Source organism: Microcaecilia unicolor, chromosome 9 (assembly GCF_901765095.1).
Source record: "Microcaecilia unicolor chromosome 9, aMicUni1.1, whole genome shotgun sequence".
NCBI lineage: Eukaryota > Metazoa > Chordata > Amphibia > Gymnophiona > Siphonopidae > Microcaecilia > Microcaecilia unicolor.
The window spans coordinates 178,405,585-178,429,250 of NC_044039.1; the positions used below are offsets into that span (position 1 = coordinate 178,405,585).

Below are 23,666 nucleotides of genomic sequence, written 5' to 3' on the forward strand. Positions count from 1 at the left end.
TACACAGTTAGTGCACGCTAATTTTGTGCACGTGCTAAAAACACTAGCACACTTTAGTAAACCGGGCCCACCACTTGCAACTTAGCTACTGGCCTTCCTTTCTATATATTAGTTAATAGAAAACCAGGGACATACATGGGTAGAAATGATAGTTGAATGAGGTTAATAAATGTTTAAAGATGCATGCTTTCAACCTGACCAAAATGCCTTTCTAAAGCAATATGAGGGTGATTTTGGTGCTTATTTAGAAGCCCTATGTGGGTTTAAGATTTGCATAATCCAGCATGTAGATGTTTATATTGGATAAACATCTAAATCCTGGTTTTACAAAGCCAGTATAAATGTCTAAAGTTCTAAAAGTGAATATGGTAAAGAGGTATGGTCTGGGCACGTTTTGGGTAGAACTAGGGTGGTCCTAAAAAATAATTGTATATTCTGCATTTCAAAATTGGAATGCATGTCTATGTCCAAAAAGATTAACATTAGGTTTTTACACCTGCTACCCAAGATGTCTAGGTTTCAGAAAAGTGCTCCTATTGTGAAGCGCTCCACTGGAAGGATTAGGAGAACTTCTCCCCTTAATCCTCCCCAAAGTGAAACTGGCAAGGGATACCAGGCTCTGTGACAGCTTCAGAAAAAAATAGAAGTTTATGATTTTTCAAAATGGTTGACAAATGTTTATGAATTGCCACATAAATGTCTGTTATTATTTCATAATATAAATGTTTATGTGCCCATGTTGACCTGTTCATATTGTAGACACTTATGATTCTAAAATGGATGCTTCTGCTGCACATAATCGGTGCATAAATGACCATCAGGCATTTTCAAAAGAGAAAAATGTTTAAAAAGTGACATGTCTGCATTTGGACGTTTTTCTCACAAAAACGTCCAAATCAGTATTTTTGAAAGCTATTTTTTAACATTTTTCTTTGATGTCTGTCAGAAGTCCGTTCAAATCTCAAGGGGGCGTTTCTTAGAAGTTTTTCAGCTATAATGGAACAAAACAAAAACGTCCAGGACTAAAACTTAAGACTTTTTGAGCTAGACCTGTTTTTATTACGAATAAGGCACAAAAGGTGCCCTAAATGACCAGATGACCACTGGAGGAAATCAGGAATGACCTCCCCTCATTCCCCCAATGGTCCCTCCCACCCACCCCCCAAAATGTGATGAAAACATTTCTTGCCAGCCTCTGCTCCACCCTCAGATGTTATACTCAGGTCCATCAGAATAGCATGCAGGTCCCTGGAGTGCACTGCAGACAGGTGAACCCAGCCTCCTACCTCCCCCTACCTGTTACAATTGTGGAGGAAACTGCATGCCCTCCAAAACTCACCAGAAACCCACTGTACCCACATATAGGTGCCCCTTCAACCGTAAGGGCTATGGTAGTGGTGTACAGATGGGGATAGTGGGTTTTGTGGGGCTCAGCAGACAAAGTAAGGGAGCAATGGTCAAATGTGTACCTGGGAGCATTTTACGAAGTCCACTGCAATGCCCCCTAGGGAGCCCTATTGCTGTGCTGGGATGTCAGGGGGACCAGTCTACTAAAAATGTTGGCTCCTTCTACAACCCAATGGCTTGATTTTGTACGTTTTGCACTTGTACATTTTTTTTCCAAAACAGACCAACCTCCCCCCCCCCCGTCCAAATCACAAAACGTCCAAAATACAAAACGTCCATAGTATTTAAAAAAAAAAAAAAGATAGATGTTTTTCTTTTTGAAAATGACCTTCTTCCCTGTTCAGAATTTGGACGCTTTGTGTAAAACGTCCAAACTCAGATTTAGACGTCATATCGAAAATGCCCCTCCACGTCACCATGTGTCGTAAACCAAGCTCAATGCCAGTAGATCATGTTCTAAAATACTAGCAGAACTTGAGATGTCCTGACTTGGACTTCTCAATTACAATTTATATATCCTTTCTAAAACCCACTTTATAACTACACTGAGAGGGCAAGAAGGTGCCTATTTGTAGCTTATTTTATAAAGACATGGGATGTCCAGGTCAGAACATCCCAAATGGATGTCCATCTCACATGTATTTTTGATCAGGATACAACCAGTTCAAAATATATGAGATGGATGTCCATACGCGGAAGGTGTCCAGCATGAACATCCATTTTAAAAACTGAAACATCCAAATTCTGAACAGGGGAAAACAAGGGACATGGATGTCTGTATACAGCAGGATTCTTAGAAAATGGCCACATAGACTTCCATGTAGAGCAGGTCAGCCTAGTGGTTAGTGCAGTGGACTGTAAACTAAGAGTCTCAGGGTAAAATCCCACTTTAACTGTTTGTTTTTGTAATTGTGAGCCCTCCAGAAACAGAAAAATACCTATTGTACCTGAATGTAGACCACTTCAATAGTCTTCAGACTTGCAGGTATCTTATATATTTATGTACAGTAGGTATTTTTCTGTTCTGGAGGGCTCACAATTCAAAGTAAAACAGAGTTGAAGTGGGGTTTGAGTCTATATCCCTCAGGTTACAGTCCACTGCACAAACCACTAGGCTATCCTTCAGGTCTACTTTTTGGTCTGTCAAGAATGCCCATTGTTCTTGAAGCTGTCATAGCGCCTGATATCCTCTTCCAGTTTCACTTTCAGGAGAGGGGGGGGGGGGGGGACACTAACCAATGGGGGATAAAGGAGGTGTCATGCCTTAATCTTCAAACAAGCCTACCCAAATGACCAGACTTAACCTATGAACCCACTCTACACCACTCCTACCTCTCCTACCCCTGCATCCCCTGCCCATTTCACCTATCTCAACCTATTTCCTAACAACCACATCATACCTCTACTATTGCTACAGCTGTGTTCTTTCTGTGATACTAAGTAATTCTATACTATGTAAGCCGCACTGAGCCTGATACCGAGCGGGAAAGAGTGGGGTATAAATGCAATAAATAAATAAATAAATAAATAAGTAAAAATAAATCTCTTCAGTAGACAGCTACTCAATCAGAGCACCTTTATGTAACCTGAATATTCCTGAAACAGGTCTAAATAAGACAAGGACGTTTCTTCCCCTTCTGTAATTGCTGTTAGTCCAGATTTCAGGCCCTCCCTAGTCCTCCCCAAAACACGCCCAGACCACCACCCTCCCTTGCTATTTAGACATACTGCCGTGGTGGATTTCCCTATCCTGCCTTTGCAAAATCAGGGTTTGAATGCTTTAAGCACATTAATGTCCACTTCAGCCTTTGAAAATGAGTGCCATAGACAGCTACCTTGCTCATTTTCGAAAGAGAAAAACATCCAAAAAGTGTCATAAAGCACCAATTGGATGGATTTCTTCTTTAAGCATCCAAATCGGTATTTTCAAAACCTATTTTGCAGACATCTATGCATTTCATTTGCAGTGCATCCAAATCACAAAGAGGCATGATGGGGGCATTTCGAAAGCGGAATTATTTTTATTTTTTGTTACATTTGTACCCCGTGCTTTCCCACTCATGGCAGGCTCAATGCGGCTTACATGGGGCAATGGAGGGATTAGGGTGCGCTAGGGCCTAACGGAACAAAATGAAAAAGTCTAGGGCAAAACAAGTCTCACCCAGAGAGGGGAAAGGTAAAACATAAGACATGAGCTGAGGTTATGGGTGATAAACTTAGGAGTAATATCAGGAAATTCTTTTTCACAGAGAGGGTGGTCGATGCCTAGAAAGCCCTCCCGAGACAAAAACAGTGAAGGAATTCAAAAAGTCGTGGGATGAACACAGAGGAACCTTATTTAGAAAATAGATGGTAGAAAACAAAAATAAATTTGAAAAAAAAAAAAAAAAACCTTAAATGGCTGCAGGGGGTGAATGCTTGAGTGATACTTGGATGGCTACTCCGGCTGTGAAGAACTAAGGCCAATGCCAGGCAGACTTTGTAGGTCTGTGTCTGTATATGGCAATCCAGTTTAGGATAGGCTGGAAAGGGCTTCAATGGCAACTTCAGTAGCTAAAACCAAGGACAGTGCTGGGAAGACTTTTACAGTTTGGGTCCTGCAAATGACAAGACAGATTTGGATAGGATGGAGTGAGCTTTGACGGCAACTCCAGTAGGTGGAACATAAGGACAGAGCTGGGTGGACTTCTATGGTCTATGTCCCAGAAACGCCAAATAAAGACTCGTGATAAAATATATAATATCACATTCATTGTTGATTTAATGAAAAATTGATAATGAGTGTGACTTTTGGGCAGACTGGATGGACCGTTCAGGTCTTTATCTGCTGTCATTTACTATGTTACTATGTTTTGGTCTAGACCTGTTTTCAGAACGAATAAGGCACAAAAAGGTGCCGTAGATTACCAAATGACCACTGGATGGAGTCAGGGATGACCCCCTCCCACTCCTCAAAAATGTGAATAAAAATAGTACTCACCAGCCTCTATGACAGCCTCAGATGTTGTAGCCAGGTCCATTAGAGCAGCATGCAGGTCCCTGGAGTAGTGTAGTGGTGGGTGCAGTGCACTGTAGACAGGTGGACCCAGGCCCATACCTCTCCCTACCTGTTACACTTGTGATAGAAACTGTGAGCCCTGCAGAACTCACCAGAAACCCACTGTACCCACATATAGGTGCCCTCTTCACCCATAAGGGCTATTTTAGTGGTGTACATTTGGGGGTAGTGGGTTTTGGGTGGGTTTTGGAGGGTTCAGCAGACAAGAAAAGGGAGCAAAGGTGAGATGTGTAACTGAGAGCATTTATATGAAGTCCATTGCAGTGCCCCCTGGGGTGCCCCATTGCTTTTCTGGGATGTCTTGGGGAACCAGTTTGCTAAAAATGCTGGACCCTCCTACATCCCAATGGCTTGATTTTCTACGTTTTTCACTTGTGCATTTTGTTTTTCAAAAATGGCCTGAAAAGATGCAGAGAGCACAAAACCTTGTTACAAATGGTATTTTTGGAAAAAAAAAAAAAGATAGATATTTTCAGTTTGGAAAGTGGTTACATTTGCTATTCAGATTTGGTATGTTTATAAAACCTCCAAAGTCCAGCTTAGACATTATATTGAAAATGCCCCTCCACGTGTCTTTATAAAATACCAACAGAAATATTGCATAAATTGTGCCTAAAGTGAAACTGCATATATTAATACCAGCTCGACTATTTGCATTCCTCTTTATGCAGGATTGACCCAATTTCAACTTATGTGTTTACAGAGTCTTCAAAATATTGCGAATCATCACACAACACTTTGATCATGCCTCCCCTTTATTTAAACTACATTTGTTGCCTATTCATTTCTTTATTCAGTTTAAAGTCCTTTGCTTAAATCACAAGGCCTATTATTTAGGGGTTCCCCTTTAACTTACTTTATCTGTCCTATTTTAATCGCATTCTTTTCCTATAATATTAAATATGTTCTTGTAAATGACCTTGACCTGCATATCAGATAAGGTGGTATATTAAGATTTTATAATACACATAAGCATAAAATGTGCATAAAATCCATGCAGAGATTGTAACTTTGCCCCAACTCTGCCCTAAAGCACCCCTGTACAAAAGTTACATGCAAGTACATGTGTTCTGAGTAGGGTAGTTCTATAGAGGCATTTTACACACATGTACTGGTATACATGCATATGTGGAGAGGCATTTTAGAAAGGACATCCAACTCAGAATGTGGATGTCCCAGTAGTACATCCAAAATGGACATCAATCTCACATTTATTTTAGAACAGGATACCTACTGTGCTTTTATCTCCATTCAGTGAATCAGAGCACCTTTCTGCAACCTAGACATGCCAAGTACCAGGACTAAATCGTGTGACTCCTCCTTAGTCCCACCCAAAACATACCCAGACTACTGTCCTTTGCATATGAACTGCAGTGTTAGATGTCCATATTCTAGTTTTATAAAATTGGTATTCTGATGTTCATGCAATATGGATGTCCAAATACTGGTTTTTAGACATCCAAAACATGAATAGAGCCTCGAAAATAAGCACCATACTGTCAAATACTCTCCATGTATGCAAGAAAACCAACATGGAGGTCAGTACACTAAAATGGGTACATATTTTGATTTTAGCTGGCATGACTTTGCAACTGGGCAGTATATGCAAATAAGCCCAGGAGTAAAATATTGTGCATAGCTTTCCAATGGACTTTAAAGCAAAATGCTAAATTATATAGCTCTTAAATTTTTGTTATATGGTTTTTGAAAATTGATTTTCATGTGTAATTGTGTGTCTTCATAGTTAATGAGTGATTTTGCACAGTTTTGTATTGCAGTCACTCATTAGGGTGGTAACTTGTAAACAAAATACTTTGGAACATGTTTACTAAAGTGCAGTATGTTTTTGCACTTACCGTATCTTAAATCTGTCCTTAAGGTCATAAACCCAGTCAGGTTTTCAGGATTTTCATAATGAATATGCAGGAGATCTATTTGCATACACTGCTTCCACTCTAGACACACATTCATATTCATTTAGCTGGGTTATAGCCCTTGAAGACTGAGTTTAGGGCATATATTTTTTTTAGTTACATTTTGTACCCTGCACTTTCCCACTCATGGCAGGCTCAATGTGGCTTACATATACAGGTACTTGTTTGTACCTGGGGCAATGGAGGGTTAAGTGACTTGCCCAGAGTCACAGGGAGCTGTACCTGAAGTGGGAATTGAGCTCAGTTCCTCAGTAGCAGAGTCCACCACCCTAACCACTAGGACGCTCCTCCTCCTATATAGACTGTGTGAAGATGAGGCTTCTACTCCAACTCTCAAGCAGTCCTCATTGGCCTGTGGCCTCTGAGCAGAACTCCAACCAGTCTTGTCCCAGCATCCTGAGCAATCCAACCTCAAGCTCCTGGGCCCCTTTTTCACTCAGGGTAAGCTGGTTCTCAGTATGCAAATTGTATGCAGATTAGCATGTTACCCTTTTACGCTCAGGGTGACCTGGTTCTCCAGAGGCAAAATTAAACAGGTCTTACCAACAGCATATTCAGGCAATTCTTTATTCCAGCCCCTGGGCACAGTTCTTCTAGCTTAAATACTTTATACATTCACATATCTTCACACTGAGCCTCCCCTCACAGATTCCTGGGCTCAGCACTAACCTCAATACTTTGGGGACTTCTAACCCCAGGCTTTGCAGCCTGCTTCTCAGTACTGGGACACACAGCCCCACTTCTTCTTTGGAGACCAAGTCCTTCCTTCCTTGGACATCCAGTCCTTTCTTTCTTTAGACTCGCAGTCCTTTCTTTGAACACACAGTTCCTCTAAGTACTGAGGCTACACAGTCCAACACTAATGCTTTAGGGACTTCTTACCCCAGCCTGTTTTTCTTCCTTGAGCACACAGTCCACCACAAGTCCATAGGGTTTAGCCAGTCTTTCCAGGGAGACCCTCTTGCTTCAGCTACCAGCTCTCTTCTCTTCCTTTCACAACTCAGGTGGGGTATAAAGTGGTTAATAGCTAAACAGGACCCAGCCCATCACCGCCTGCACCTGTAGCCATCCCAGGACTCTCCCCAGTCCTAGAGACCTCCACCTTCCCGGCCCCTAATGGCTCCCTCTAGTGGCTCACCTGGACATCCTGGACATTTTTAGGGGAACAGCGTCATCTAGTGGCCTGCCCCAGCTAGGACAGCCTCTTATTTATCACAACTGGCATCTCAAGTTGTTTTCCAAGAAGAGCAGTAACTACACATCCATGAATGTAGAGGGGAGTAAAAGCAGGACTGGCCTTAGCCTACCTTTTCTAGTGTTGAGCCAGGTGGCAGGGTGCTACCATTTCATCTCAAGGTTTACTAGGACTGGGATGCACTATCGTTCAAAGAAGCTAGTGTCAATAGGTTTGGTTTTAACTACTACTACTAACATTTCTAGAGCGCTACAAGGGTTACGCAGCGCTGTACAGTTTAAAAAGAAGGACAGTCCCTACTCAAGGAGCTTACAATCTAAAGGACGAAATGTCAAGTTGGGGCAGTCTAGATTTCCTGAAGAGAGGTATAGTGGTTAGGTGCCGAAGGCGACATTGAAGAGGTGGGCTTTGAGTAAGGATTTGAAGATGGGCAAGGAGGGGGCCTGGCATATGGGCTCAGGGAGTTTATTCCAAGCATGGGGTGAGGCGAGGCAGAAAGGGCGGAGCCTAGAGTTGGCGGTGGTGGAGAAGGGTACTGAAAGGAGGGATTTGTCTTGAGAGCGGAGGTTACGGGTAGGAACATAAGGTAGAGGGCAAGGTAACTATCAGGCTTATTTTCGAAAGTGATCGCCGGCGACCTTCCGACATAAATTGGGAGATGGCCGGCGATCTCTCAAAAGCGGCAAAATCGGTATAATCAAAAGTGGCTTTTTTGACACCATCGCCGCTTTCCCGTCGCCGCACCGGCGAAAGTTCAAGGGGGCAAGTTGGCAATGTAGTGAAGGCGGGACATGGTCGGGCATGGGCGTGGCTACCAGATGGCCATAGGGCGCAAGAGAAGGGCAGAGAAGAGGAGGGGAGTAGAGAAATAGAGATGAGGTTCGAGAGGAATGGAATGGAATGCCCGCTCTATCTGTAACAAACTCGCCTATATCCAGGACCTCTTTATCTCGCGTCACCTCCATCTGCTCGCCATAACAGAAACCTGGCTCTGCCCTGATGACTCTGCTTCAGTGCAGCCCTGTGCCATGGCGGTTATCTATTTTCACATACTCCTCACCCTGCTGGCCGTGGGGGCGGTGTTGGACTACTTTTCTCTCCCTCCTCCAGATTTCAACCCCTTCTTCCACCTCACTCTCACTGTTTTTCCTCCTTTGAAGTCCACTCTATCTGCCTTTCTCTCCTCTGCCTCTTCGAATAGCGGTCATTTATCGTCCCCCTGATAAGTCCCTTTCATCCTTTCTCAGTGACTTTGACGCCTGGCTTGCCTTCTTCCATGATCCTTCCTCCCCTCTCTCATCCTTGGTGACTTTAATATTCCTGCTAATGATCCTTCCAACTCTTATATTTCCAAGTTACTCGCTTTAACGTCCTCCTTTAATCTCCAACTATGCTCCACCTCCCCCACTCATCAAAATGGTCACTGTCTTGATCTCATCTTCTCCAACTGTTCACCTTCTAGTTTCCTTGCCTCTGATCTTCCCTCCTCTGATCACCATCTTATAACTTTCACACTTAAATCTCCTCCCTCCCAGTCCCGTCCTATCTTATCTAATTTATCTAGGAATCTTCATGATATTGACCCTTCATCTCTATCCTCCCATGTTTCAAACCTCCTCTCTAATGTGGCACCATCCACGTCTGTCAACGAGGCTGTTTCTTCTTACAACAATACTCTATCCTCTGCCTTAGACACTCTTGCACCTTTGATGACCCGCCCAGTAAGGCGTACAAAACCCCAACCTTGGCTGACTTCTAATATCCGCTACCTATGTTCCTGTACCCGCTCCGCCGAACGCCTCTGGCGGAAATCTCGGGCCCTTGCTCATTTCTTACACTTTAAGTTCATGCTGACCTCCTTCCAATCTGCTCTTTTACGTGCCAAACAGGATTATTATATCCAACTGACCAACTCTCTTGGCTCTAATCCTCGACTTCTCTTCACCACATTGAACTCTCTCCTCAAGGTGCCCCCTCCCCCAACTCCCCCTTCATTATCTCCTCAGACCCTTGCTGAATTCTTTCACAACAAGGTTCAAAAGATAAACCTTGCTTTCTCTACCTCACCAGCTCTCCCTCCACTAGTCCGTTCCCCTCTCTCTCATTCCCCTCATTCCCTTTCCTCCTTTCCTGAAGTTACTATTGAGGAAACTACACTTCTCCTTTCTTCCTCAAAATGTACCACCTGTTCCTCTGATCCCATTCCCACCCACCTTCTTAATGCCATCTCTCCTGCTCTTATTCCTTTTATCTGTCACATTCTCAACCTCTCACTTTCCACTGCGACTGTCCCTGCTGCCTTTAAACATGCTGTGGTCACACCTCTCCTTAAGAAGCCTTCACTCGACCCTACTTGTCCCTCTAATTACCGACCCATCTCCTTCCTTCCTTTTCTCTCCAAATTACTTGAACGTGCTGTTCACCGCCGCTGCCTTGATTTTCTCTCCTCACATGCTATTCTTGACCCACTACAATCTGGTTTTCGCCCTCTCCACTCAACCGAAACTGCGCTTACTAAAGTCTCCAATGACCTATTACTGGCTAAATCCAGAGGTCAATATTCCATCCTCATTCTTCTTGATCTTTCCGCTGCTTTTGACACTGTCGCCGGACCCCACCCCCCTCCGTCGCTCCGAAACTAACCTGAACTTAAGCCTCCTTTCACTTTCCTTCCAGTTCGCAGGAGCGACGGAGGGAAGGTGGGCGGGCCAACCGTGTTTCCCCGAAATACTAAGACATCCCCTGAAAATAAGACCTAGCGCCTTTTTGGGCGCAAAAATTAATATAAGACTTATATTCAGGGAAACACGGTAGTAGTAGTAGTAGTAATGGCCGGCTTTCGCGGATAATGGGAAAAAAAGCGGCGTTAAGCAGTTTTGCTGGGTTTACTTGGTCCTTTTATTTTCATGACCAAGCCTCAAAAAGGTGCCCCAACTGACCAGATGACCACCGGAGGGAATGGGGGATGACCTCCCCGTACTCCCCCAGTGGTCACCAACCCTCTCCCACCCTAAAAAAATAAAAATGAAAACCTTTTTTTACCAGCCTGTATGCCAGCCTCAAATGTAATACCCAGCTCCCTGACTGCAAGTCCCTGGAGACGTTTTTAATGGGTGCAGTGCACTTCAGGCAGGCAGACCCAGGTCCACCCCCCCCCCACCTGTTACACTTGTGGTGCTAAGTGTTGAGCCCTCCATACCCCCCCAAAACCCACTGTACCCACATGTAGGTGCCCCCCTTCACCCATAAGGGCTATGGTAACGTGTGTAGAGTTGTGGGGAGTGGGTTTGGGGGGGATTTGGGGGGGGGGCTCAGCACCCAAGGTAAGGGAGCTATGCACCTGGGAACTATTTGTGTATTTTAAGAACATTTTTAGAAGTGCCCCCTAGGGTGCCTGGTTGCTGTCCTTGCATGTCAGGGGGACCAGTGCACTACAAATGCTGGCTCCTCCCATGACCAAATGCCTTGGAGTTTGCCGGGTTTGAGATGGCCGGCATTTTTTCCATTATCGCTGAAAAACAAAACCGGCGATCTCAAACCCAGCGAACTCTGGCATTTGGCTGGGCTAAACCGCATTATCGAAAAAAAGATGGCCGGCCATCTTTTTCGATAATATGGTTCCAGCCAGCTGTTGCGCTGCCGCCAAAATAGATTGCCGGCGACGTTCGATTATGCCCCTCCACGGCAAGCATATATGACTTTCCTGGCAGTCTTTCTTAAAGTGATGTTTAGTAGAAGGGACACTAATGGACTTTTTACAGGTTTGTTTTTTTTTTTTGCTTGTGTTATATATTTTTTATTTTTTTTCAAGCATTACATCTTGATTTTTCTTTCAGGTAATGTTCCATATTTTAGATAAATTGGAAGAAAACAAGAGATATGCTGAATGCTTTTTGTTTCCATGGCAACCTTTTCTGGCCACTTATTGAAGACCTGGTTGTCAGTGGTAATGCAAGAGAGAAAATAGACACGCTTCATTTAGCATCCACAGACAGTAATGAATAAGAGATGAACCTCTTGGAGTTGCTGTTAGTTTGCTGTCATTTTCAAAACGCAGCTTTCTGGTGTACAATTATTATATTAAAGCTAATTGAAGTTAAGATACATGAGCAGATAAAATGATTTGTTTTGCCGTGACTTTCCGAGAAGTTTGATTTTTAACTGTACTTTTCAATTTCAGAGAAATTTACTTTTCTAAAATGCAGGTAATAAAAACTACTTATATAGTTAGAAAATTAAAATTGGATTCTCTATGGGACCTATTGGTTTAAGGGAACATACAACACTTGTGATACAAAAGAAAATTATGGTGCTCATTTTCAAAGCAGATGGACATCATAAAATTCCTTAAAAAAACCCATCCATCTACTAAAAAGAATCCAAATCTTGATTTTGGTAATTCAGAATTTGGATGTCTCATACTGCAGTTCATCCAAATAGCAAGGGGGCATGTTTCTAGGTGGGACTAGAGAGGGCCCAAAAGTAGGATATACAATAGGGATTTTCAGATGGGAAGTAATGACCTGTTTCAGTAACGTCCAAGTTACAAAAAGGTGCTCTGATTGAGCAGTTGATCACTGGAGGGATTAAGGAATGACCCCCTCTTAAACCCTCAGAGGTTGCTGGTCCCTTCCCTCTCCCCTGAAAGTGAAACTGCTGTAGGTATTACAGCAATTCTGAATAAAGTAGTAAATAGCCTAGTGGTTAATGCAGTGGGCTATAAGCCAAGGGAGGTTCAAATCCTACTCCAACTTTTTTTTTAAATAATTCTTAGCCTTCTAAAACAACTAGAAAAAAAAAATTACCTTCTGTACTTAAATATAAGACACTTGCAAGCCTGAAGGCTATTGAAGTGGTATACATTCAGGTACAGTAGGTATTTTTCAGGTTCTGGAGGGATCACATTTAAAATTTAAAAATATTATATTAGGGTTTGAACCTGTGCCCCTTGTTTTACAGTCCATTACACTAACCATTAGGCCAGTGGTGTTCCTAGGGGGGCTAACACCCGGGGCGGATCGCCGATGCGCCCCGCCCCCCGGGTACAGCGCGACCCTCCCCCCAGCGAAAGGAACCCCCCGGTGAAGGAACCCCCCCGGGTGCACGCCGCTGGGGGGGGGGGGGTGCCGCGCGCTGTCCGCTTCGTTCGTTTCCATGCTCCCTCTGCCCCGGAACAGGAAGTAACCTGTTCCAGGGCAGAGGGAGCACAGAACGAACGTAGCGGACAGGTGTGTGGCACCCCCCCCTCAGCGGCATGCACCCGGGGCGGACCGCACCCATCGCCCCCCCCCCAGGAACGCCATTGCATTAGGCTAAACTTCTATTCTGTGGCTACCTGTATGGCTATATTTTGAAAATGATATTTTCAGTTAAAAAAAACGTCCATCTTACAGCCATAATCGAAAAGGAAAGCTAGATGTTTTTACTGTTTGACTATGGCTGTGAGAGGAAGGAGACTGAGAGATGTTGGCCTGTTGTGGGTGAGGGGAGAGAAAGATGCTACACCTTAGAGGGGAAGGGGAGAGGGAGAGATTCCGAATCTGAGGGGTACAGAATGTGTTCAAAGGGAGACAGTCTGCTGGAGAGGGAGGAATTAAGGGTGGAGTGACAACACCTGAGAAAAGGTAGGGAGAAGATAAAGAGTGTACAAGAGGGTAGGGAGAATATGTCAAGGAGGGAGATTGTGAGTGAGTCCTGGGAGGGACAGAGCAGGAGAAAGAGAGTGTGCCAGGAAGAATGAGTAAAAGAGAAAGAAGGAGAGAATGCGTGGGGGAACAGAAGAGAGGAGAAGTTGAAAGATGGGAAGAGAGAGTTAGGGGAAAGATTGGGGAGGGGGAGATAAAGGAAGGAGAAAAGGTGGAAGGAAGAGAAATTGGTAAAGACAAGAGGGAGGGAGTGTGATGAAGGGGCAAAAGAGACAGATGAGCAGAAAGAAAAAGAGCTGAGAGAATGGTGAGGAGAAGAAAGAGTGGGAAGGAGTAGGATTGAAAGAAAGATGGAAGAGAGTGGTGTGGAGGAAAGAAGCAAGGAGGGAATGGAGGAAGAGAAGCAAGAGAGATAAAAGGAGGGAATTATGGAGAGATAGAGAAGGATAAGTGAGGTGAGGAATAAGGGGTTTTTGTGAGTGAGGATGGAGAGGAGAATAGTATAGGTACAGTAATACAAAACACATACAAAGGAAAAAAGAAAATAAATATCTGGAAAGCAAGAAAGACGACAAGAATATGGGTTTTTGTGGGGTTGGGGAGTGGGGGAGGGCTGGGAAGGAGAAGGGGGGGAGCTTTGTGCTGAGAAGGGGGCTTAACTACAGGGTTGTTTTTAGGGGAGGGGTTTGGAGAGGGATAAGTGGGTGGTGGGGGATCTTCTAGGGGATCTGATTGGGTGGGGGGGAGTCATTTGAGGGAGCATGGGGGTATTGTCAGGGGGAAGTACTAGAAAGGGGGAATGGCCACTGTAGCAGCCAACTGTTCCGAGGAAGGTGGGGCACCTGCATTACTGGATGCACTTTTGATGTAGTGTTAAGTGCAGCCACACTATTAGCAGTCATAATAACTAGTGTGTGGTATTGGTCCACATGCTAGCTGCCTCCACCCCCCGTCACACCTGCAAATCACCCATACCTGTGTCAAGCAGCTAGTGCAGGGTTTTTACAGCACTGGTTACCTTTTATCCATGGTAGCCATTAGCACTGGTCCGCACCAACCAAACAGAGAGGATAAACAATTTCAATAGGAAACTAGCGGTCACTCAACAATATACAATCCCACAGAGAAACAGTGTATGTAAATGAAACGACTTCAAAGTGTTCAAAATTTGTTCTCTATCTATCTATCTATCTATCTATCTATCTATCTATCTATCTATCTATCTATCTATCTATCTATAGATAGATATATGTTATTGTATCACCCTGCTGCAGCTACAACTGAACAGTTGGGAAGCTTGAGATTCCTGGCAGCAGGCCTGGAAGGAGGGGGAGGAGTGCAAGTGATAGTGGGTATGTGAGTGTGGAATGTCTGGGGGAGGAGTGGAGAGAAAAGTAAAAGCCAGAGGGAGGGGGAGAGAGAAGTGAAGGGTAACAGATGCCAATCTGGGAGAGGGAAGTTCTCCTCACCACCACTAATCTGAGCTCCTAACTCACTCCCCCACCAAAGCAGGGAAACTACACTGACAAACAGGAGCAATCTCTGAATGTACCTGCCCTGACCAGTTCTCAGGCTCAAAATGGCACCTCTGATACCCCCTAGCAGTAGTCTCATAGTACTAAGGAGGTCAAGCTGCCAAATAAAAGTGTGCATCAAGTTTTATATTGTTATACCATTCATAAATTGAATACAATATAAATCTTACTGCTGAGCTTCTAACTTTCTTTCCCTCCTGTGGCCCAGTTCTAAAAGGTAGGCACCAGAATTTTCTCTTTGTGAGAGTGGATAGCCATGTGAAGGGAACAGAACACAGAACAGACCAGGAGTCCAAAAAATTCTTCATTGAAAGAGACCCAACATAGCCACGTTCACCAAAATGTGTCCTTTTGGATTTGACATGTGTTTGTTTTGTAGATAGCCACCATTAATTACAGTGACTGCTTGCTTCACTCCACTATTTACATGATATTCCACTATAAACACATGCACACTGCACATTGGTTTGTGACTCCGTTTGGTATATTGGAGGGGCATAATCGAACGTCACCGGCCAAATAGATCGCCGGCGATCTGTGTTGGCGGTGGCGCTACAGCTGGTCGGAACCGTATTATCGAAAAGGTTGGTCGGCCATCTCTTTTTTTCGATAATACGGTTTAGCCCGGCCAAATGCCATGGAGTTCGCCGGGTTTGAGATGGCCGGGTTTGTTTTTCAGCGATAATGGAAAGTTATGTCGGCCATCTCAAACCCCGGCCAAATTCAAGGCATTTGACCGTGGGAGGAACCAGCATTTTTAGTGCACTGGCCCCCCTGACATGCCAGGAAACCAACCAGCCACCCTAGGGGTCACTGCGTTGGACTTCAGAAAAGCTCCCACGTGCATAGCTCCCTTACTTTGGGAGCTGAGCCCCCCAACCCCCCCCCAAACCCACTACCCACAAATGTACTGCACCCACTAAAATTGTTCCAGGGACCTGCATACAGCCTCTAGGACTTATTGCTGCTATATAACTTTGGCATACCAGTTCACACCTGAAGACTAATCTCTCTGAAAAAGTCCTTTCTTGAAATAGGCACGTTTACTCACAGTTAACTGCAGATCAGAGGTTGTGCCCCACTGGCAAAGAGTCCCCTGGTACTAAGATTAGCAGTAGGTCAGAGCTGGCACAATGGTGTACAATGCCCTCTTTCAGCACCATGCAAGGTAAGAACTATGTTCTCTAACGTGGGTAACACAGGAAAGGGAACTAAAACTTGCTTACAAAAATGGCCACTACCGCATGGACTACAACAGGAAACAAAACAGGGCACACTCTGACCCAGTTAACAGGGGGGAAAAGCACCAGGGGAGTAGAGCTCAGTACCCTACACCCACCACAATGCATTGCTAATGTGACTCTGCAGGGCACCTAACAGAAAAGGTGTCACGCTCACCCAAGAGCCACATCGCAACCATGGAAAGGCTGTCGGAGGATACAACACATTCTGCTGTCATGGAGGTGGGTACGGCATTTGAGGCTGGCATATAGGCTGGCAAAAAAGGTTTTTAGTTTTTTTTTTTAGTTTGGAAGGGGATTGGTGACCACTGGGGGAGTATGGGGAGGTCATCCCCCATTCCCTCCAGTGGTCATCTGGTCAGTTGGGGCACCTTTTTGAGGCTTGGTCGTGAAAATAAAAGGACCAAGTAAAGCCGGCGAAATACTGCTTAACGCCGCTTTTTTTTTTGCATTATCGACGAAAGCCGGCCATCTGGTAGCCATGCCCATGTCCCGCCGTCGCTTATCTACCGATACGCCCCCTTGAACTTTCGCCGGCGAAGCGACGGGAAAGCAGCGATGCAGTCAAAAATGCCACTTTCGATTATACTGATTTCGCCGCTTTTAAAAAATCGCCGGCCATCTCCCGATTTGTGTCAGAAGATGGCCGGTGATCACTTTCAATTATAAGCTGGTATATCTTTTTGCCTGTTTTACATTTCAGTGGTTTTATATCACTTTGGTTCAAGTTTTAATATGGTTGTGTTCTATTGTGACTTTTTTCAGAGCATCTTATGAAACCTGTGATAGAAGCCTATAGGAGAATGCCATCCTTGTAGGCTTCCTAGGCGGTTGAGGTTTCTTTTGTTAATTTATTCTAAGGATAGCTCTCTCATTACTGACTTGAGCAAAAAAATACATTTTTGTTGTACTTTCATTATCACATGTTATTATGCATTGTTCACATATTTATGGTGTGTTTTTAACTCTGAGGTTTTTTACATGAACACATGCTTGAGATTTATGATTTACTATTTTTATGGATTATATTTATTTTGTATTTATATGTTTTATTTATTAGTGTTTTGTTCAACCCCTGATGCAGCTATTTTGGTGAAGCTTGGCCGCATTGGGTCTCTTTCAATAAAAGATTTTCTGGACTCCTGATCTGTTCTGTGCTCTGTTCCCTGCTGTTTGTTGCAGACCTGAACAGCCTCTTTTGTTGATACTAGCCATGTGAAGGGCAATCCTATAACAGGGCATCCACATTTACACACCACTCGAGTGTGTAAGTGTACAGAATACCGGCACTTTTTCAGTTAAGTGTACACATAGCAGGTATATGGCAGTATTATTCTCTAAGGGCCAAATTCTGTAAAATCAGTGTTGAAAATTTAATGCACTTTATTTATTTATTTCACTTGTATCCCACATTTTCCCACCTATTTGCAGGCTCAATGTGGCTTACAATGACCTGTAGTGGCATCACCATACAGGGTGAAGTGTACATATGATGTTACACAGTGTACATTTTGGTGTTACAAAGAAGTCAAGGAAGACAAAAAAATTTGATCAAGTAATTATAGAGAGATACATTTTGCCTGAAGTTGAAAGGTGCTGTGTTGAGGTTAGCTATGGGTTCTCATTATAGGCTCTGTCAAAGAGGTAAGTCTTCAGAGATTTGCGGAAGTTAGTTAGTTCGTTGATCGTTCTCAGATGAGTTGGAAGTGCATTCCACAGCTGTGTACCCATATAAGAAAAACTGGTCGCGTGAGTTAGTTTGTATTTTAATCCCTTACAACTGGGGAAGTGTAAGTTGAGAAAGGGGCGGGAAGAATTTTTTGCATTTCTGGGTGGTAGGTCCCCTAGGTCTAGCATATAGGTCGGGGCATCTCCGTAGATGATTTTATGAACAATTGTGCAGATCTTGAACGTGGTGCGTTCTTAAGTGGGAGCCAGTGTAATTTCTTTCTCAAGGGTTTTGCACTTTCATATTTTGTTTCCCAAATATGAGTCTAGCTGCGGTATATTGGGCTGTTTGAAGTTTTTTGATGGTCTGTTCTTTACACCCAACATAAAGTGCATTGCAATAGTCCAGATGACTTAATACCATTGACTGTACCAGGTTGCGAAACATTGCCCTTGGGAAGTAAGGTTTTACTCTTTTGAGTTTCCACATGGAATGGAACATTTTCTTAGTTGTATTCTTCACGTGATTTTCAAGTGTAAGATTTCAGTCAATGGTAACTCCCAGAATTTTCAAATTATTTGAGACGGGGAGGGAGAAGTTTGGAGTGGTTATGGTGGAGAATTTATTTGTGTTGTGTTGTGAAGCAATTATGAGACATTGTGTTTTCTCTGCATTGAGTTTTAGTTGAAATGCATCTGCCCATGAGTGCAGGATTTGGAAGCTTTGGTTGATTTCGTTGGTGATTTCCTTTAGGTCATTTTTGAATGGGATGTAAATCGTAACATCGTCTGCATAAATGTATGGGTTGAGATTTTGATTGTCTAGTAGTTTGGCTAGTGGTGTCATCATTAGGTTAAAGAGTGTTGGTGAGAGGGTTCCCCCTTGGGGAACTCCGCATTCGGGTTTCCATGGGGCTGATATCTCTGCTTTAGTTGTTACTTGGTAGGATCTTGTTGTTAGGAATCCTCTAAACCAGTTAAGAACATTGCCTCCCACTCCAAAGTATTCCAGGATGTGTAGTAATATGTCATGGTTGACCATGTCGAAGGCACTGGACATGTCAAATTGTAAGAGAAGTATTTTTTATTTTTTTTGTTACATTTGTACCCCACGCTTTCCCACTCATGGCAGGCTCAATGTGGTAGGCAATAGAGGGTTAAGTGACTTGCCCAGAGTCACAAGGAGCTGCCTGTGCCTGAAGTGGGAATCAAACTCAGTTCCTCAGGACCAAAGTCCACCACCCTAACCACTAGGCCACTCCTCGGTTGCAATTGTTTGTTTAAATTTATTCATTAAGGAGTATGCGTACTTTATAGAATTGTGCTTAGCGCATAACTGCACATACCTAGTTGTAGGCATCTACGGTTTGACGTGATTCTATATATGTGCATAAAATTTAGGAACACCTCCGGAACAGCCCTAGCCATGCTCCCATAATTCAGCGCATTAGGATTTATGCATAGATCGTTATAGAATATGACATGTGCGGAAATCCTAATTAGGGCCAATTTGTGCTGATAATTGGTTGCTATCACCAATTTTCAGTGCTGATTGGCTCATTATTGAATTAAGTTATGTGTGTTAAATTGGCCGTAAAGGTGCACATAAGTGGTATAAGTGTGTAAATCCATAGGAGCATTTACATGGGAGAGGCTTGGGTAGGGCTGCCACATATGCATACAATTTACAGAATACAGTAAGTTACGCATGCCCTTGCTGCATTTGGGTGCCCACAGTTACACCAGGTCTATGTTACAATAGTATTTTATAATGGAATCTGGGCCCCCAAATTCTATTATAGCATAGGCTGCCATCGTGCAGCATTGGGGCTTCTAAAAGGAGGTATCCAGTAAAGAACTGTCTCCACTTTTACTGTACATTTTAAAGAATGGATACAGTATTTCTCTCTGTGCTAGAGTTTATAGCGGCTCTTTAGTAGCCCATCCTGCTTATAATCGAACGAGAAAAATGCCCAAGTTCCGACCTAAATCGGGAGATGGACGTTTATCTCACAAAAACGAATAACGCGGTATAATCGAAAGCCGAACTTGGACGTTTTCAACTGCATTCCATCGCGGAAGCGTACAAAGTTGACGGGGGCGTGTCGGAGGCGTGGTGAAGGCGGGACTGGGGCATGGTTATCACCCGAACAGAGATGGGCGCCTTTCGCCGATAATGGAAAAAAAGTATGCATTTGTAGCTAGAATTTAGGGCACTTTTCCTGGACCCTGTTTTTTCATGAATAAGGCCCCAAAAAGTGCCCTAAATGACCAGATTACCCCCAGAGGGAATCGGGGATGACCTCCCCTGACTCCCACAGTGGTCACTAACCCCCTCCCACCACAAAAGATGGTGATTCACAACTTTTTATTTTCACCCTCAAATGTCATATCCACCTCCCTGGCAGTAGTATGCAGGTCCCTGGAGCAGTTGTTAGGGGGTGCAGTGGACTTCAGGCAGGTGGACCCAGGCCCATCCCCCCCTACCTGTTACAATTGTGCTGCTTAATGCTTAGTCGTCCAACCCCCCCAAACCCACTGTACCCACATGTAGGTGCCCCCCTTCACCCCTTAGGGCTATAGTAATGGTGTAGACTTTGGGCAGTGGGTTTTGAGGGGGATTTGGGGGGCCCATCACACAAAGGAAGGGTGCTATGCACCTGGGAGCTCTTTTACCTTTTTTTTTGTTTTTGTAAAAGTGCCCCCTAGGGTGCCCGGTTGGTGTCCTGGCATGTGAGGGGGACCAGTGCACTACGAATCCTGGCCCCTCCCACGAACAAATGCCTTGGATTTATTCGTTTTGAGCTGGGCGCTTTCATTTTCCATTATCGCTGAAAAACAAAAATGCCCAGCTCACAAATTGTCGAATAAAACATGGACGTCTATTTTGTTCAAAAATACGGTTCGGTCCGCCCCTTCACGGACCCCTTCTCGGAGATAAATGCCCATGGAGATAGACGTTTTCGTTCGATTATGCCCCTCCATGTGCTTGATTTATCAAAAGTTGTTATTGTAGACAGAGAATGGGAAAATTCCCTTGATACCTGTGAACTTTCTGTCTGTGTTTGTGCATCTTTTTAGTGCAAGTAATATATGGCTTTATTTCTGGAATCAATATTACGCTTCTTAAGACTTCAACATGTACAGTATACAAGTGTTATTAGAACAGTATTTATTTATAAACATTTGATATAATGTACATGCCAGGAACTGGCTTCTAAGCGGTGTACACAATAAAACAAAATAATCATGATGTGCCAGGATAGAAGAGAACCACACACAATCAATCAGGAATAGGAAGGGTATACCAGGGAAAAGAGATGGTAGGCAGTGGCATTTTGGAATCATCTCTATTATAATAGTACTTTCTGACTGCTTTTTTCTTCTTTGCTATTTTTACTCCAAAATTGAATGTTGAAAAATATTGGACATAGCTACCTTATTACGAAACATTAAAACAATGCTGAGTCAGTATATAGCTTTGTTGTGTTAGTTCCCATGTAGTTATTCCGTTTAACAATAATGACAGCATTCCAATCTGCAATACTTGCTTTAAAAGGGAAAGGGGATGGGATTTGATATACTGCATTTCTGTGGTTACAATCAAAGGGGTTTACACATTATATACAGGTACTCATTTTGAACCTGGGGTAATGGAGGGTTAACTGACTTGCTCAGTGTTACAAGGAACTACAGTGAGAACTGAATCCAGTTCCCAGGTTCTTAGTTCACTGCACTAACAATTAGGCTACTCTAACATTTTAAACTAGTAAAAGCAGGCTGCAAGTGCGTTAAGCTCTCTATGGGTAAGAGTTGTTGCCATTGTTCAATGGTGATGCCATCTGGCTTGGGGGTTGGCTCAAGTCAGCTTCCAGAAGCCATTTTTCTGCTTTAATCCTGGAGGGAGCTCTCATTTTGAGCTAACACATTGGAAAGGGAATAGAATTTACTAGTGAAAATAGTATGAATTCGCTGTGGTTCTATGGTGCTGAAACTTGCACTCTTTCCTCTCTTATATCTTATAGCCCCAGGTCCACCCACTTTGGGTTCAGGCCCACCCAGTAGCAACACACCTATGATGTGGCTGGCAGGGATCCCCAAGCCCCACCAGCCAAAAACTCCCAACAACCGTCCCTCCTGCATACCTTGTAAATAGTAGTTCTTCACCTGTAGCGAGCAGCGACTGATACATACTGTTCACACTGGCCCCACAGCCTTCCCTCTGATGTATTCCCGTCTATCTGGAAACACATCAGAGGGAAGGCTGTGGGGCCAACATGAGCAGTGTGTATTAGTTGCTGCCGGTGAAAATCTGCTATTTAAAAGGTGTGTGGGGGAGGGGGGTATGTTTGAGAGACCATATGGTATGCAGGCAAGAGAGAAGACCAAATCACTTGTGGGACAGGGCGGAGTTTTTCTGCCCACCCATCTTGGGCCCAGGCCCACCCAAAATTGGGTGTCTGGCTACGCCCCTGGTCAATTATTCTAATTAAGATAACAAGAGGGTTTTAATTACATTTAATTAGTTTCTAAGAAGCAAACCCTAAATAAATTACAAATTACACCAATCTTAAGGCTCATTATATTCATCTGATATCCCTAGTACCTTAAGAAGTTTTAATTAAACAACTCTATAATACTAAGATGCAGACAGTAGTCCAGCAGCTAGAAGGGTGCTATCCAGTTTTTTGCATTGAGTGTCACATGTTTGATTATCTCCCAGTTGGTGAGATGTCCTATGTATGTGCTCAATGTAATGAGCTCCTAGCTCTCAGAAAATGAGTCTGTTCTCTATCTGTCTCTTTTTTACAGACAGCATTTCAATTGACCAGCTTAGGCCACATTTGATTGTGACCTTTCTGACAGGTGCATTTTCTGCCTTTTTGTCCGTTTTGATTATTTTATCACAAAATATGTACATTTTATTTTATTAGTTCTGTTTATCCTTTCCTTTATTTTCTTCTGGTCTTTTAAGTAGCTACAGTTCAGATTCGATATATGTTTGTGTTCTTTTAACCATTTGCATATATGTCATTTTAATTACCTTCATTGAGTTTTGTAACTATTGTTTTATTGGTTTCTTAAATCTTGTATGCTGTAAATGTTTGCTCATATTTCTATTATTACTGTATGGTTTTAGACCTTGAGGCAGGCGTTTTGCTGAAACACGGTGCCGTGTCAGGTCTCTTCAAGAATAAAGTTTGACTTCTTATTCAGTCGTCCTCCTGTTGTCTTTTGGAAGAGCTTTGCTGGCTACACTACTCTTTCTCTGGGTGCATTTATTTTTTGTAATTTTTTTGAGGAGGCATGTTAGGAGAGAAGAGTGGATGGAGAGTGAATGTGGAAGCAGTAACCAGTTAGCACATGCAGATTAGTGTGCACTAACTGGTTAACTCAGGAGTTTGCAGTAATGGTAACATTAGCACATGACCATAAATGAAACAAATACAAAAAAGACTTTTTCACGGCACAGCAAGAAATAGGTTTAGTGCATGGGAAATACCCGCATAAGGGCGTGCTAAGCACAATAGTGCAGCTTAGTAAAAGAGCCCCTATAACACTTTTAGCTGTTTATATGGTCATGGGTAAGTCAATCCTCCCATCCTCAGGACTCAATTTACCCAATTATTATAGACACTGACAATCATTCTGCCTTCCTCCTTTTTTCTGTTTAAATATTATCAGTCAAGATAATATATAAACAGAATATATAAAGACAATTTGCATAGACCTGTGGAATCTGATAATATTGCTGCAAATTGTTAGCTATACTACTAGATGTAATGCATTCAAAGCAAAGTTTAGAGTTCTATCCAGGTACACTATAAATATTGATCATTAATGGTGTGTTGGTGTTGTATGAATGAATAACTTCTGTGATTGTTTTATTTTGTTACTTGCCTTGAACATTCTCCTTGGAAAGGCAAGTAAAATAAATTAGAATGTCATCTTCCTTTTTGTAGAACTGAGGATATGGATATGA

The 23,666-nt window shown here is 43.3% G+C and overlaps 1 protein-coding gene across 1 annotated transcript in view; it reads left to right on the forward strand.

The window, feature by feature from the left end:
- Positions 1-23,666, forward strand: part of SYT16 (synaptotagmin 16) — a 240,832-nt gene that overhangs the window by 113,050 nt on the left and 104,116 nt on the right. Inside the window, exon 7 of the mRNA XM_030213711.1 lies at positions 17,646-17,659. Coding sequence (XP_030069571.1) covers positions 17,646-17,659 — 14 coding nt within the window. The remainder of the gene's footprint in view (positions 1-17,645; positions 17,660-23,666) is intronic.